The 17471-nt window shown below is 40.4% G+C and overlaps 1 protein-coding gene across 1 annotated transcript in view; it reads left to right on the top strand.

The window, feature by feature from the left end:
• ADGB (androglobin) overlaps window positions 1–17471 on the top strand; it is a 488973-nt gene that overhangs the window by 326106 nt on the left and 145396 nt on the right. The window contains exons 17-20 of the mRNA XM_082252536.1: window positions 158–272; window positions 8264–8437; window positions 11410–11545; window positions 14349–14480. Of these exons, the coding sequence (XP_082108662.1) occupies window positions 158–272; window positions 8264–8437; window positions 11410–11545; window positions 14349–14480 (557 nt within the window). The remainder of the gene's footprint in view (window positions 1–157; window positions 273–8263; window positions 8438–11409; window positions 11546–14348; window positions 14481–17471) is intronic.

Raw genomic sequence — 17471 nt, forward strand, 5'->3', positions numbered from 1 at the left:
GCACAGTCTATTTTCCTTTAGTAAATAAACCCCTATGAATAACAATAAAATACTAATAGAACAACAAGATATTTTGCCTCACAGCAATGTGTTTTAAGTTGTAAGTGAAAAACCTTAAAATGTTTCATTAGCTAATATTTGTATATTTTTATTGTAGGCGTCATGTCTTACACTTCACTGCAAGTTCACCCTTAGGGCACCATATCCACCTATGCAGTACAGTGCCATTTGTCTTTGGTGATGAGGAAACTATTATGCCATATCTTGACAAGGTACATGTTTCCATGGAAACTAGAGAGTTACTAGGTCACTGTACAGGATTTATGGTATTTTTTATTGTATTTCACTTTATGTTTTAGGGAAAGACAACAATGCAAATGTTTTATGAAGAAATAGTACATAGTTCATTATTGTGCTGTACCTTTGGTCACACTAACTTAAGACAAGATCACTGATGATCACCAAATATTGAATTTAAAGAGTCAGCTAATTCAAAACTGATGTTTCACTTCAGAGCAGATACTGATTGATCTGACTACTTTTAGAGACTGACCTAAATTGCCAAATGTTCTTGATTACTGCTGCGGTTATTTGGGTGGGTCTTTTATTGCTGGGTTTAACTTAAAAATGTCATATAGATAAAGGAAACAACTCTGCTGATTAAAAATGTATTAGTGTAAGGCAGAAATCCTCAAACTATGGCCCTCAAGCTGTTGCGGAACTAGACATCCCATGAGGCATTGTAAAACTCTGACATTCACAGCCATGACTAGGCATGATGGGAATTGTAGTTCCTGAACAACTGAAGTGTCATAGTTTAAAGACCCCTGGTGTAAGGTGACCATTGTCATTGTTCTAGGAAAGGCATTGGTATAAAAATATATGCAAAGCTTCATCATGTGCAAGTTTGTATTGGGGAAAGTGTATTATCATCCTTCTTATGAGAGATTTGGAAATTGGAGGAAAATAACCTTTGTTTCCCCAAGTAATTAGTATAACTCTTACTTCAAACTTTGAAGCAATCTTACTGCTTGCAAAGAATAGTGTAAACCCTTTTTTAGGTTTTCACACAGGGTCATGGCCGCATGCCACATGGGTAACCTTAAGATAAACAAAACGATCTGTGTATCAGTTTAAGAAAGCTGAAATCTAATACTTTGTAGACAAATTGTAATTTGCTGAATCATTTGTGCCCAAGTTATAAATTCAAATCTCTTGTCAGATTGTGGAAAGTATCAGTCCTGTTTGATGATAACAGTTAGTATGATTCTCAATTTGGGATTCACAATTGGCCTGCAGAGGGTATTTCTATTCATCGATGTTTGTTGAGCCTGGAACATGTTTGTCAGCCATCTAAAAGCCCTTTACTAATAGGTATCTCTGTCCATTAAAATTTATAGTGGTTTTCAGCCCTTTGTAAGAATGCGTTTCCATGCATTTTAAGGGATGGCGTATCCACTTTTTTAAAGGCTTTTGATAAAATATTTTTTTATTTAAAACAATCTTTATTTGTATCATACCTAAAAAACAAAACGTGTTAATATTTTTTTCCATCTAGCAATTGAGGCTTTAGACTGTTTTTTTAAAGGAGAGACCCCCACTCCTCCATACCCTTCCTTGCATGCTCTACCCACGTCTATAATCTTTCAATGTGAGCTATAGTGTCAGAATGTGGGTCTAAAACTGCAACCTCTGCTGTGTCTGGCAGTGTCTCTTCTTGCTGAGCCATCTGGGATACTGGAGAGCTCCCTAGACAATTCCTTGAGTGATCTTATCTTGAAACTCAAAATAATCTAGAAGTGGACCAATTCTGACAGGCAAGGGTAGATTGTAGGAGGAAGAACCCCCCCCCCCTCCAAAAAAAAGGGGGGGAGGGGGATAGGGACAAATCCAAGCAGACGAGGAAAATGGGAATTTTAATGTGCCCAAAATATGGAAGAAAAACAGGTCATAAAAAATGTACAAATTTTATTAAACACAGAATAGTAAAATCAGACATAGAAGTATAACATTTCAGTGGTGTATCCACATAGCATAACACATCCTACAATGCAGTGGATTGACACGTTTTGCCCACAACATGGGCTTCCTCAGGATCCGGATGTGTTATAGGATTTTCAAAATATACACCCTGAATAAAAACAAATAAATATCTCAAACACCATACAAAGAGATCTTGAATAATGAGCTGGAAATTGGCTGTTTGGTCTAGGCAGGGAAAATGGATGTAGAATCCCCTTAGGAGAGTCTTTACCCATGAAAGAATAGTACCATCAAACATTGAGCAAAAGTAAACTCAGATGTCAAAGTATTTTTAAACACCACATGAACCGAAGGTCCATATCCAATATAAAAAATCCCATATCAGAAGATAATCAATCGTCCATCTGCCCACGCCGCAACAGACTGGCCCAATGGCACTATTCTTCCATGGGTAAAGACTCTCCTTAGGGGATTCTACATCCATTTTCCCAGCGTAGACCAAACAGCCAATTTCCAGCTCATTATTCAAGATCTCTTTGTATGGTGTTTGAGATATTTATTTGTTTTTATTCAGGGTGTACATTTTGAAAATCATATAACCCATCCATATCCTGAGGAAGCCCATGTTGTGGGCGAAATGTGTCGATCCACCGCATCATAGGATGTGTTACGCTATGGGGATACACCACTGATATGTTGTACTTCTGTGTCTGGTTTTACTATTCTGTTTTCAATAAAATTTGTATATTTTTTAATACCTGTTTTTCTTCCATATTTTGGGCATCTTCGCTACCACTCATTACTGACCCTTGGCTTGTTTCTCAACTACACTTCTGCTTGATCCCCAACATGCAATCACTTGTTACTGACCTTTGACTTGTTAGCTGTCTATTATTCTGCTTGATCCCTACCTGCTATATCTGCTACTGGACCCCAACTTGATCCATTTCTGAAGGGGCAATCCTAAGGACCGTGACCTGGTACTAACACATAGCAAAACCCATCACCACTATCAGGTGCTCTGGTGAACACCGGTTAGTACTTAAACTCTGCACCTCAGATGAGCCCATGTCATCTGCCAGGGAGACCTCCTTCTGTTCTTATCTAGCTGGTCAGTGGGAGCCTCTCTACTGCTATATCTATTGGTCTCTGAGCCTTCATAACCAAGGCATTTTTTGCTATTCAGCACTGTGCTACTTTAACTAGCAATTGTGCAGTTATGCAATACTGTACGCAAATTATACTTTTAGCAATTGTTTCAAACAAATAGAGCTTTCTTTTGGTGGCATTTGATCACCACTGTTTTTGTTTTTTTTTATTTGTTTTATTGTTTTGCAATACAAACAAAAAAAAAAAAAAAGGCAGAACATTTTGAAATAAAAAAAACAATAGTTTCTAATTTCTGTCATAAAACATATCCAATAAAATCAAATTTCGGCATAAATTTAGACCAACATGTATTCTGCTACATGTCTTTGCTAAAAAAATCCCAATAAGTGTATATTATTGGTTAGTGTGAAAGTTATAATGTCTACACATGGGGTGTATACTGTTTATTTGAAAATTTGTAAAATTTACTGACGGCCTCTCTCATTTCTTGAGGCCATTCACATGTGCAAATAAAGAAATTGAATACAATTTGTTTTTTTTTCACAATTTTTTTTTACCTACTGTCACCAGTGCTGTACAGTGTTATCATCTGACTGATGTGGTGGGAATCAGGGACACTGATTGGTGAAAGTAGGTTAAAAAAAAATAAGTAATAATTTTTGTTTCATTTTGTAACAGTTGTTATCATTTATTTACTATTTTATTTACATACTTTATCAGAGTAGTTCAGTGTCACCATAGTGAAACTGTACTACTTTGTGGGGGGGGGGGGGGGGCTGTATTCAGGGATTTTTTTTTTTGTATATTTTTTTACATTCATGACAGCTGTGATCACTAGTGACCTGTGATTGGCTACAGCTAATCACATGATACAGGGTGCTGTGGTTGGCCCAGGTACCATGTCATAGCTGTGGGCTAATCACAGCATAAGAAACACAGCTGTTATGAATGTGATCTCATGATCTGGGATTGGCAAACCCCTGTCTGAAGGACACAGCAGTTGTGAGGGGGGTGCCCCTAAACCAGTACAGGTAAAATGACGTACATGTACGTGGTTCCAGCCACAGTAGTTGTGCTGTGGCTGGTCAGCAAGTAGATATGGTCTGAAGGCAAACTGTTCCTGCATTGTTTACCCATTTAAAAATACATAATGCTCTGTGTCATATGTCACATTTTTTTGACGTACTATAGGTTAGAACATCCATTCAAAAATATTCAAACTTATATAAAGTTTCATTTAAAGAATATTGAGACTTAATTAAAAGTTTACTGACCTTTTTAGAGATCACTATGCTCTACAGTAAATTTTAATATACAGTGTTTGTAATGAACAGTATAGTATATTGATTATGTTTATTTACACAGAGAACTTACATCATGTGAAATCTTTAATAGAGAAAGAAGCTTTTTACTCTTTTGTCAAAAGAAAAAAATATATATATGTATACACATATATATATATATATATATATATATATATATATATATATATATACGCACAGTAAAACCTTGGTTTATAAGTAACGCGGTTTACGAGCGTTTTATAAGACAAGCAACGTTTTTTTTAAAAATGTTGCCTTGATTTGCGAGTCTTTATATACAAGCAACATATGAGCAGTAGTTTTAATGTTAAAAAAAATAATTACACTCACAATCTCACAATGTTAAGGAGTCTGGTGCAATTCCAAAGCTGCTGCTGTACAGTATCCTGTACTGTATGTGGCCAGAGGTCTGGGGAGCACTGGTGGCTCCCAGCGCTTCCTGCAGAACTCAGAGACACTCGGAGACACTCCCAGCACGTTCAGAGCACCCGGAAGTGTCGTCAATAGTTCCAGAGTGTCTTGATGTTCTAATGGAAGCGCAGGGAGCCACCAGCATCCACGGACCTCTGGCCATATACAGAATTGTGTATTGTGCACCAGCGGCTTTACTATACAGTACATATACACCAGTGGCTTTGGAATTGCACCAGACTCCTTAGCATTGTGAGTGTACTGTAAATTTTTTTTGTGGAACGATTACCATTATTTCTTATGGGGAAATTTGCTTTGATATACAAGTGCTTTGGATTACAAGCATGCTTCCGGAACAAATTATGCTTGCAAACCTAGGTATTACTGTATAGAGATGGGACACTTAGCAAATGTCATTGTTAACTTTGCAGAGCTTTACCTTATTCACTGCAATCCAAATAAGACTTTAGTTTTGTGTTCTTTGGGCACTTATGTAGAATAATAAACAGTAAAAATAAGATATAAATAAGATATTGTGAGTCTCTGATAAACCTATCTGCTTCTTAGTTATGCATTGTCTCTGATAATGTTTGCTGCTTTCAAATACTTACCTCCTGCAGCCTGTCATCGCGAAGCTCCACTACAGCCCTCACCTTCTGCTCTCTATGTCTGCTACACCAGTATCTGTTTACCCTTTCATTGTTCCTTCTTTTCTCCTAATTAGCTCCTTCCATGCTGCTCCTTTGCAGTTCTCACAGATCCATCATATTTTGGTAAAGGCGTTTCTTCAGAGTGGAAATCATATAGTATATTACCCTTCATCCCTTTACTTGGTCGTCATTTACTTTGACATCAACCTGTTGCCAGCACTGTACTAATGTATTAGCAAAACCACCTGTATTTTGTTCTGGGCTCAGCACTCTGAAATGTTATGTCTCAGATAAAAACCGTCAATAGATCTGTGACAGCACTTTTACACTGTTACATGGAGAGAGTATGTCAGATTCGATGTAATAGTAATATCTAACACGCTAGGCCTGATTTGCAAAAAATAAAATAAAAAAATAAAAAAGACAGTAAGAAATCGTGAAGATAATTGGTGGGCTTTGTGAATTTTGCAAATGTTACCCCACAGTTGATCTGGTAAAGTGTTCACCTATTTGCAGTAAAACTGAAAGCAAAACGAATGTGACAACACCATGTAGGTGGGTGCAGCATGGTGAGGCGGCAATAACTTCCACAGCCAGTTGCAATAGAAAACTTATATTGAAGTAAGGCAGCAACGGTTCACAACAACCCGGTTGGACGGCTACCCAGCCGGGCACACTCACAGTTTCCGATAACGTGAAGAAGCAGGTTTCAGCTGAACCGACAGCGTCTGTTGAGAGAGGGAAGAATGCAGCCTGGCTGTCTTGTGTCCAATCAGAAAGGTATCCAGAAGAGATCTGACCCTATGCTTTCCCTCCTCGTCAGGAATATTTCCCTAACACTAGTACTGTCCCTAACAGACGGAGTACTTTTGCCTTACACTACCCACTCGTATAGAGCACCAAAAATCCAGGAGCCAGGGTCTTAAATAGACTCTGCCACACCTAAGATGGTCACCAAAGTCACATGAGTGGCCAGCATCCAATCAAATGGCTGCCTCAGCGACTCAGAAAACCATAGAGGAACCCTGTTCATTTTGACTTCATCTCCCTCTGTATTGCCGATGCGGTTTGGCGCTATCTGCAGTGAAGACCACAGACTGCACCTGCCTACAACCAGGGATGCTTATTAAGGCATAAAAGGCGTGCACCAAAGGACCTCTTCTAAAAAGCTTTGCTGTGGTACATATAAGGCCTGCCCAGCTTCAAACTTCAAAGAAAGTGTACTACAGCTTCTATGAATAGAACATGATCTAGAAATAGAGAGGGCAGAGCTATCCATCATATGCCTGTTTCCCATTCTTAGATTTTGTTCCATTGATTGAAGCTGTAGTACAGCTTTTTATGAATAGTATAGCTGTGAAAAAAGAATGGGAATAGTCCGCTCTCCTGATAAGTGCCTGTGATAGCCTCTTAGTTGCCTTAAACTGCACTAGAAGATTACAACAGGGGCAAGGCTTGACGGAGGAGGATTTCTACTAACAGAAGAGGAATCAGTACAAGGGACACATTCTACTGACTGTAAGTTATGTCCCCTGCACTGATTTTTGATTGTGGCTTTAATTCACAATTTACCTTTTCTCCAGAAAAACATATACAATTGCATCTCATAAAATTAGAATATCATCAAAAAGTTATTTATTTTAATAATTTATTAAAAAAGTGAAACTCATATATTTTATATAGATGTGTTACACACAGAGTGATATATTTCAAGCATTTATTGCTGGCCAATGAAGCACAGTGATACCATGATCATTAAACCAGGTATTGGTACTTTTGGCTGCGTGGGCAGGTGCCACGTCCTGCTGGAAAATGAAATCAGCATCTCCATAAAGCTGGTCAGCAGAGGGAACCATGAAGTGCTCTAGAATTTCCTGGTAGAGGGCTGCACTGACTTTGGACTTGATAAAACACAGTAGACCAACACCAGCAGATGACATGGCTCCCCAAATCATCACTGACTGTGGAAACTTCACACTGAACCTCATGCAACTTGGATTCTGTGCCTCTCCACTCATCCACCAGACTCTGGGACAATGATTTCCAAATGAAATGCAACATTTTCCAGAGTCTGTGATGATTTGGGGAGCCATGTCATCTGCTGGTGTTGGTCCACTGTGTTTTATCAAGTCCAAAGTCAGCACAGCCCTCTACCAAGAAATTCTGGAGCACTTCATTCTTCCCTCTGCTGACCAACTTTATATAGGTGCTGATTTCATTTTACAGCAGGACTTGTCACCTGCCCAAAGTATCAATACCTAGTTTAATGATCATGGTCAATAGGTGTCCGCGGACACCCGCTGATCGTTGAGGAGAGAGGCTGGGCGGAGCTCTGCATATGTAAACAATGCAGAACGCCGTCCTGCAAAGCAGGCAATAAAATCCATCATATCCCTTAGTAAAAGCCCCACACACAGTACACAAAAACAGTAGTTAGTCACACATGTAACCCTTTGATCACCCTAGATGTTTAACCTCTTCCCAGCCAGTGTCATTAGTATAGTGACAGTGCATATTTTTAGCACTGATCCCTGAATTAGTGTCACTGGTTCCCAAAGTGTCAGTTAGTGTCAGAATGTCCACTGCAATATCGTGGTCCCGCTATAAGTTGCTGATCTCCGCCATGACTTGTATTAAAAAAACATTCCTATACTGTTTATACCGTATAGTGGTATATAGGCTATAGTGCCAATCTCTGCATTGGCATGCTGCCTGAGTATTGTTATTTCTTTGTCATTGTACAGAAAATGTACTGTTCAAAAAAATATGTATTTTTTTTTTTTTCAGGAAAGCTACCGTTTTATGGGGATGGCAATGAGTATAATAAAAGCTATATTAAATGTGATGCATAACTTTAGCAATGAAAATGAACTAGCTGGCACCTTTAAAGAGTTGAAGTTAGCACACTATCCTTGGAAAACCAAATCAAAGCACTCGGGAAAAACCGAAGAACACTTTAAGGTAAATATATTTGTCTTTTTATTATAACCTTGTAAACACAGGAAAAATGCAAAAATGTTTCCAACCCAAGGCAGAAAACAGGGAGTATTTGTTTTTGGTTCAATAATTTTCTAGCTCCCTTTGTTCTGATGATTTGTTGCAAAGAAGGTTTCCTCAGTGGACTTTTGTTTTAAAGTCAAGAGTAAGGGCTGGTTCACACTGAAGCGATGTCAGACATCGCATGTGATTCGCACCGCACTGCTGTGCAAATCACATGCGATGACTGTGCGATGCAAATTCAGCCATACAGATTTTATTGCTGAGTTTGCATTGAATTCGAACCAAACTCGTGCAGGACCCTTTTTTTGGTCTGCACCGGAATCTGATTGCATGGCTTTTCACACCCCTGTGATCCAATTCCTGTCCGAATTGACAGTTCGCACTGCGATATATGAACTGATCTGGGGGATATCATTAACTTTGTATTGACACTCCCAGCAGTTTGCATATGACAGTGTGAACTGCCTGTGAGTCGGGTGCGATGCGATCCGCAGTGGATTCTCACCAATGTGAACTGAACCTATAGGAAATTTAAAAGTAACTTCAGTTTTTCCCCAGTCAATTTTGAACTTTATTTTAGGTCTTTACAAGCACATGATAAAACATTTTCCAAACATCCCATGAACATTTAGTAATGAAGGGAACAACTGGCCATGTAAAGTGAAAGCCCAACTAAAGTCACATAATTAAATATTAACTTAAACATAAAATGTAATACCAACTTCTGTTTTAACTGTCTTACCTCCACTTTCCTATTACAGTAGATGCAAAGGTTTTCCCAATATCACTGAGCATCTGTGTAGGCAACAGTTTGACTGAATGCACTTAATAATCTAAACCTGGTCAAACATAGTTTTTTTTTTTCTTTTTAATCAGTCAAAAAGGAGGTATATGGAGGAATCCCCTCTCCCCCAACTGCTGGGACATTCTATTCTGACAACAGAACCAACCACTTTCAAAATACATTGATCAATGGATGCAGTGGACTTGCTGCGATATTGATTAATGGAAAAAATTCCAACCTGTCGTTTTAACAGAAGTTGATTAAACAATTGACTTCTGTTCAGCGGAGGAGCCCACACACTCATCAAAAGTAGGGACCAGTGTTCTGCCGAAAACTCCAACTTGCCGAGATCTCCATTGAGGTAACTTCCAGTGAGTGTACACCAGAAATAATTGGAGATTTCGACCACTTGGTGTTTTCACACAACACCGGCAGCCTTTACAGACCACTAGATGCTATAGTTAGTGGAGATTGTTAATCCGCCCGCTAGTAACCAAAAACCTGGAGGCCTACAGGGTGGCAACAACTAGCAGGCGGACTAACAATCTCCACTAATTATAGCATCTACCGGAGTGTACAGGCTGCCGGTGTTGTGTGAAAACACTAAGTGGTCGAAATCTCCAATTATTCCTGGTGTACAGTCACCGCAAGTAACGTCATTGGAGAATTCGGGAAGTTGGAGTTTTCGTCAGAACACCGGTAAAATTTCTATTTAGTGTATTACCAGCTTAACAGACCCAGTCAGACACACCCCTTCTCTTTCTCTGTGTGAGGAAACTGTTCTGAGAGGTGTGACTGTTAGGCCTCATTCACACCATGGTGCAGAGACGTCAGTTTTTCTGCAAACCTTCTGCAAGGGCACAAAAAAAAAAATTGTTCTCAATGTGCCTTGTTCACATCACAACGTGTGGATTTTTTCGGCGCAGGAATCTGCAATGTGTATGCAGTTTTCTGCACAGGAAAAAAACTGAGGTGTCATCAACATTGGTGTGAACAGGGCACATAACTGACGTGCATGAAAGCTGATGTCAACGTGCATAAAAACTGCATGAGACGCGCATGAAAATTGATGTCTAAAATATGGGCGGTTTCCCCATCAGTTTTAATGCAGGCAGTGGAGGCTGGTGCTCCATGGGCCGGGGCAGCAGACCGACCACACCATCCCCCCCCCGACCACACCAGGCTGCACACCCCCCCCCCCCCCCCCCACGTGGACCACAGCAAGAGAGGAGAGGACAGACAGGACAGGCAGGATGGACAGGACAGGCAGGACGGACAGGACAGGCAGGACAGACAGGACAGGCAGGACCCCCCCGCTCACTCACCGTGCCTGGATGCAGCAGCAGGCAACGGCAGTTTCTGCTTCTTCCCCGTCTTCTGTGTCTCCTCCCTCCTCCTCCATGCCCAATGGCATGGCTTCTCCTTTCGGCCAATCGGGAAAACGGGGTCTCAAAACCAGCTTGCTGATTGGCCAGGTGGAGGATCCGTGTGACAATAGTGAATTTTCATTCACAATTGTCACACAACTGGGTGGGCTCGGGGCGCACTGCTCTGCGCCCCAAGCCCATCCTCTTTTTTTTAGCCTGTGAGAGCCTCTGGCTCTAATCACATGGCTAAAAAAAAAAAAAAAGCCCCATTGAACTTTATGCGTCCAGCGCCCTGCATGTAGGTTAGGGGGCCGGACGCATGGATAGTGGGGGCGGCGCCCCTGCGCCCTGTATGACCAGCCCCCACTGCATGCAGGTAGGGTGTGAACAAGCCCTAAGCTCAGATCTCCAAGCAAAGAACACTGGAGAAGAAGTAGTGTATTTTCACTGAGAGAAAATATGAATCACAAATCATAACTTGCAGGGGCAAGGACTTATTCTCAATGGCAGTCACCCGCCACCATCCTGTACCTGTACCAGGTAAGTGATTGAAGCCATGCTGAAACAAATCACACACTGCCACATCTTTGGCTGGGCCTCTCTGTAAAAAAGTTGAAAATAACAAGCATCTTATGTATGGGGTATTACAGAATGTATTTGGGGCTAATGGGAGGCCATACACTTACTTTTTAAATAGGCTTCAATATAAGTGCTTTATAAAAATAACAGATTCTTTCTCTGTTTATCTAAGTTGTTTTATACTTACTTGGACTTTATTTTAGGTTTTCAACATTGCTTTGTGGAAACTTATGAGCGAAGCTGTGGGAAACAAAATTACGCTTGACTTGGTATTTGCATTCAGAGCCTGCACATTGGATTTTTCCACTAATTTGTCGCCAGAATCTCATTCCACGCAAGGTATCTATTAAAGTGTACTAAATCCAACCCCGGTTAAATCAGTTTGCAATTTCCCACACAACTTCTAATAATGCTTAATCAAGTATTGTCAAAACATCACATATAATAATGTATCACAATCAAGGAAATGATTACTCAGACAGAATGCAAAGCAATATATCTGTGTTGGGACAGCTTCTGCCACTAAAAAAGAATAGGAAATGTCTTGTCAGGCAATTAATAATAGCAAATACATATTAGGAAAAATCATAAAAAAACATTATAGTTATTTATAATTTGTTCATTGTTCCCTAGCCTAGCATGCAATCCCATCATTATCAGAGGGAACTGAAAAAGACTGAAAACTAGTAGTTAGAACAATTTTCTGTGTGATTGTATGTCAGGACATTCTTAACCACTTGCCGTTCCGCCACCATAGGTATACTGAGGCAGGTCGGCTCTGTCATGCGAAACTATGTACCTGTACATCATTTCGTGTAGCAGTTAGTGGGGGCGTGCGCGTGCCACCATGGGCACATACACACCGATTGGCTAGAGGGTGAGCCAATCAGCGGGTCCGCTCCCCATGGAGACACAACAGGGGTCTGCCGAAGTAAACACTGCAGACCGCTGTTCTGTCAGTGATGAACACAGGGATCTTGTGTTCCTCCTACTTAGGAACTCAGGCTTCTGTGTTCATCCTGTAAGTAAATCCTCCACACAGTTAGAAAGCATCCCCTAGGCACACATTTACCCTTTGATCGCCCCTGGTATTAACACCCTTCCCTACCAGTGTCATTAGTACAGTAACAGTGCATATTTTTAGCACTGATTACTGTAGCAATGTCACTGGTCCCCCCAAAAGTGGCAGTTAGGTGTCCGATCTGTCCGCCGCAATGTCGAAGTCCTGCTAAAAATCGCTGATCGCCGCCATTACTAGTACAATTACTAGCACAAAAAATAAAAATAAATAAAAATTACATAAACATGGGATAACTTTTGCGCAAACCAATCTATATACACTTATTGGGATTTTTTTTAACCAAAAATATGTGGCAGAATACATATTGCCCTAAAATGATGAAAAAAAATTAATTTTTTAATTGGGGATGTTTTTTTACATAGAAACATAGAAACATAGAATGTGTCGGCAGATAAGAACCATTTGGCCCATCTAGGCTGCCCAATATATCTGAATCCTATGAATAGTCCCTGGCCCTATCTTATATGAAGGATAGCCTTGTGCCTATCCCATGCATGCTTAAACTCCTTCACTGTATTTACAGCTACCACTTCTGCAGGAAGGTTATTCCATGCATCCACTACTCTCTCAGTAAAGTAATACTTCCTCATATTACTTTTAAACCTTTGCCCCTCTAATTTAAAACTGTGTCCTCTTGTGGTAGTTTTTCTTCTTTTAAATATGCTCTCCTCCTTTACCGAGTTGATTCCCTTTATGTATTTAAAAGTTTCTATCATATCCCCTCTGTCTCTTCTTTCTTCCAAGCTATACATGTTAAGGTCCTTTAACCTTTCCTGGTAAGTTTTTTCCTGCAATCCATATACTAGTTTAGTAGCTCTTCTCTGAACTCTCTCTAGAGTATCTATATCCTTCTGAAAATATGGCCTCCAGTACTGCGCACTATACTCCAAGTTAGGTCTCACCAGTGTTCTGTACAGCGGCATAAGCACTTCTCTCTTTCTACTGCTTATACCTCTCCCTATACATCCAAGCATTCTGCTGGCATTTCGTGCTGCTCTATTACATTGTCTTCCCACCTTTAAGTCTTCTGAAATAATTACTCCTAAATCCCTTTCCTCAGATACTGAGGTCAGGAAAGTAAAAGTTCTGCTTTTTTAGCAGAAAGTAAAAAATATTGTTTTTTTTTTTCAGAATTGTCGCTCTTTTTTTATTTATAGCGCAAAAAATAAAAACTGCAGAGGTGATCAAAGAAAGCTCTATTTGTGGGGAAAAAAAGGACATCAGTTTTATTTGGGTACAATGTCCCACGATCACGCAATTGTCAGTTAAAGTAACGCAGTGCTGTATCGCAAAAAATGGCCTGTTCATTAGGGGGTAAAACCAGAGAGACTGAAAACTAGTAGTAAGAACAATATTCTGTCTGACTGTATGTCAGAACATTCTTAATCAGAAAAGTAAACTCAGATAGAAGACTGCTCCTATTGCATAAATTATACTTAATAAAGTCAATTTAAACCCTAATTAAAAGACAGTTTCCTAAAGCACTACGTATCATAACAATGTTTATGCCATGTTTTTTTGTTTTTTTTAAATACTGTTTTCACAGTATTTGCATCTCAGCACAGCTGATCTATTCTAACCTGTGCTGCCACTTCCTCCCTACATGCATACGCTCCAGTGGTGACTGCATATCATAGCTTAGGGGGCCTTTCTTAATGGTGAAAATGATGGACCATGCCTGTGCTTTTAGTCTTCACTGGAAGGGTGACAACATTGTCAACCTATAACAGGAAGTATGGACCTTCATTGCAGGATTAGTAAATAAGATTTAAAAAGATTGAAGATGACTTTTGAAACTGCATTGCATGTTAAAGATTATTTGAGATTGAGTTTAGATCTACTTTAAGGAAATTTATGCAGAAAATGCGTGTGAGTCAAAGGGAGAGACACTGGTAAGAAGTGAAAAGTGAATGCACCGGAAAAAAAGATCAAATGTAAAAAAAAATAAAAAATATTCCACGGAATGTGTAGGTTTGGTTTGAATTTTGAAGATTCAACAATACAATAAATAGATTTAATTTCCTTGAAAAAAATTAATTTGAATAGTACTGTATATTTTAGATACAAAATCGGAAATTCCTGCTTCTTGGCAAAATAGAACAGCTACAGCTGTTGAGGAAACTGCTGCAATTAAACTGCAATGTTGGTGGAGAGAACGGTTTGTTATGAAGTGTTGGAATGCCAGAAAACCAGGTGAGTTGAAATAGAAAGTTTAAGAGGTTCTACAATTTTTTAAGAAATACTTATGTGGTCCAAATCAGCTTCCAGGTCAGTGCTTCAAATTATAAATAAATCAATCAGATAATAGGCCATTCTTAAAGTGGGTCTAAAGCCTTAAGGTTTTTCACCTTAATGCATTCTATGCATTAAGTTGAAAACCCTTCTGTGCCGCAGAATCCCCCCCAGCCCCCCCTTTATACTTACCTGAGCTCTATCCGATCAAGTGATTTGCACAAGAGCTGCGGCTCTCGTCGCTGTTTCCCTCCTTCCTCTGCAGATTGATAGCAGCTCGAGCCATTGGCTCCCTTTGCTGTGAATCAAAGGCTGTGCCGAGCGAGTGGGGGGCAGGACCGAGCTGCCTACTCTGTGTCAATAGATGCAGATAGGAGAGCTCAGGAGCAAGCATGCGTGGGTGCCCCCATGAAAAAGCCACTTTCCATGGGGTCACAAAACCATTGCACAGAGCAGGTAGGTATAACATATAACATATAACATGTTCGTTATTTTAATAGAAAAAAATTAAGGTTTAATGGCGCTTTAATGTGTAACTCCAATCTTGTTTATAAAAAAAATACAATCCCCTGCATGATCTATGTATGTTACAAGATTTTTAACAAACTCCTGCAGATCCCTGCCTTTTTATGTGATAGCTGTTTGCTTTACCATGTCCATTCCAGACTAACTCCTACTTGAGAGGGTATGTGTTCATTATAGCTACTTAATTAGAACAAATGTCAGTGTTATAATAAAGAAATCTTAGTAGACCAGCAAGCCTTAGGTATCTTAACAAAATTAAATTCCTATTACACAGGATGCCTAAAATTTTACTTAGTACAGCCTTCCGAGAAACACAGGCAGGAAATTACATTTAAATGGCCATGCCCCCAGGTTACTATATATTTTACATTATTTTAGGTTTTTTTTTTTTTTTACACTGTTAGAAGATTACAGCAGCTGCAAATTGAAATAGAAACATATTTTTTAATATTAAATCACAAAATGGCTTGTGTGGAATTTTTTTATGCTATAAACAATTTTTTTTTTTTTTTACAAAAGTAGAGTTTTCTTGTACCTAAGGTACATACAGAGTGCAAATGTCACATAAATCACAAAGGTTTATAGAACTAAAAGCATCAGATCCAAGTCTCAGGTTGCACTTTGGTGCTTACACTTGCCTTACATCAGAACTCCCTGACTTAAAGAAGACCACAGCAAGAAATAGACCATATCATCCTTATCACCTGAGACAAGGAGGGAGCTTGAGGAACCCATCACGGTGGAGGAATTTGGACTGGCATTAGCAAACTCCAAACCCAAGAAGGCCCGGGGCCGGACGGTCTCACCCCGATATACTACAAGACTTTTTACGAAATCCTTTCACCCCACTTAGTTACGGCCCTTAACTCGATCAAGGATGGTTAACCCAGGCCAGTTGACTCCCTTAGAGCATATATCTCTCTGCCTCCCAAGGAGGATAAGGACCCATCCCAGTGTGGTATCTACTGTCCCATCGCTCCCCTGCACGCGGATCTTAAACTGTTTGCAAGAATTTTGGCTAACAGACTTCTCCAACATATTCACTATCTGATCCACAGTGACCAAGCGGGTTTTGTCCCCATAAGGGAACCCCACGATAATACCATTCGGGTCCTCAACTTAATTCATGCAGCCAGATTCTCCTGTTATCTACAGATGTGGAGAAGGCTTTTGATAGAGTTAATTGGCAGTCTATTCGGGCTATTCTGGCCCACATAGGGCTGGGATCCTCCATGATGTCCTGGATACTTTCCCATTACTCCCGTCCCTCTGCAGCGGTCAACATTAATGATTCACGTTCGGATTTGTTTGAGATCACAAACGGAACTGATCAAGGATGCCTGCTTTCTCCTCTGATCCTTGTCCTCACCCTGGAGCCCTTCCTGTGCACTATCCGGGGAGGGGGGGGGTGCAGAGGTCACAGGCTCCCAAAAGCCATCCGGAACCCACAAGGTCGCTGCCTTGGCAGATGATTTGATCTTTTTATTGACTAATCCCTTAACATCTCTTTCTAGCCTAGTGCAAGCCCTTCAACGCTAGGCCGCATTGTCAATTATCCACATAGATTTCTGTAAGTCCTTTGCCCTCCCCATTTCTCTAGATCGCACCACAATGGAGGGACTCCAGGCTATTTGCTAATTTCAGCTAGCAACAGACTCTATTCGATACCTTGGAGTGAACATCACATCCGATCCAGAGGCCTTGTACAAGGCTAATTTTGAACCCCTTCTTTCGCAAGTTGAGAATGATCTAACCCACTGGAACTCTCTCACCCTTACATGGTTTGGTAGGTGCAGCGCTCTCAAAATAACTGTCCTTCCCAAAATTTTGTACTTGATGCAGGCCCTCTCCGTGCGTCTCCCATCCCTCTTTTTTAAACACTTGGACGCCTTGTTCTGGGAATTTATTTGGTCACATCGAATACCGCTCATTTAACTCCAGCTCCTATATCTACCGAAGTCTAGGGGGGTCTGGGGCTACCGAATGTGAAAGCCTACTTTAGAGCAGCCCATTTAACCAGACTGATCGACTGGTATTGTCATGCCGAGGCCAAAAGATGGGTAGTCATGGAAATGGTGGACTCTGGCAACACAGGGAAAAGCTGGCCATGGACTACGGTACCTATCCCAAAGGAACTCAGTAGCCTCCCCACTTTAGGCAGCATGCTTGCGGTTGTTAGGGAGACTTTCCTTTATACCGCAGTCTCCCCTCATCGCTCCCTGATGGTGCCCATTTTGGGCAACCCAGATTTTCCTCCTGGCCTAGAGGGTACGTGGTTCCTTGGTTTGATCCCTGAGGGCTGATTACACTTTTGGGATTTTCTTGGGAACGATGGAAAACTATCCACAGAAATTTTGACTAGGGGGGCTAATCCCCCATTGGACTTCTGGAGTGGTCTTCAACTTCGACATTTTCTCCACAAATGTC

Source organism: Pelophylax lessonae (genome assembly GCF_965119305.1).
Source record: "Pelophylax lessonae genome assembly, chromosome: 3".
Classification (NCBI taxonomy): domain Eukaryota; kingdom Metazoa; phylum Chordata; class Amphibia; order Anura; family Ranidae; genus Pelophylax; species Pelophylax lessonae.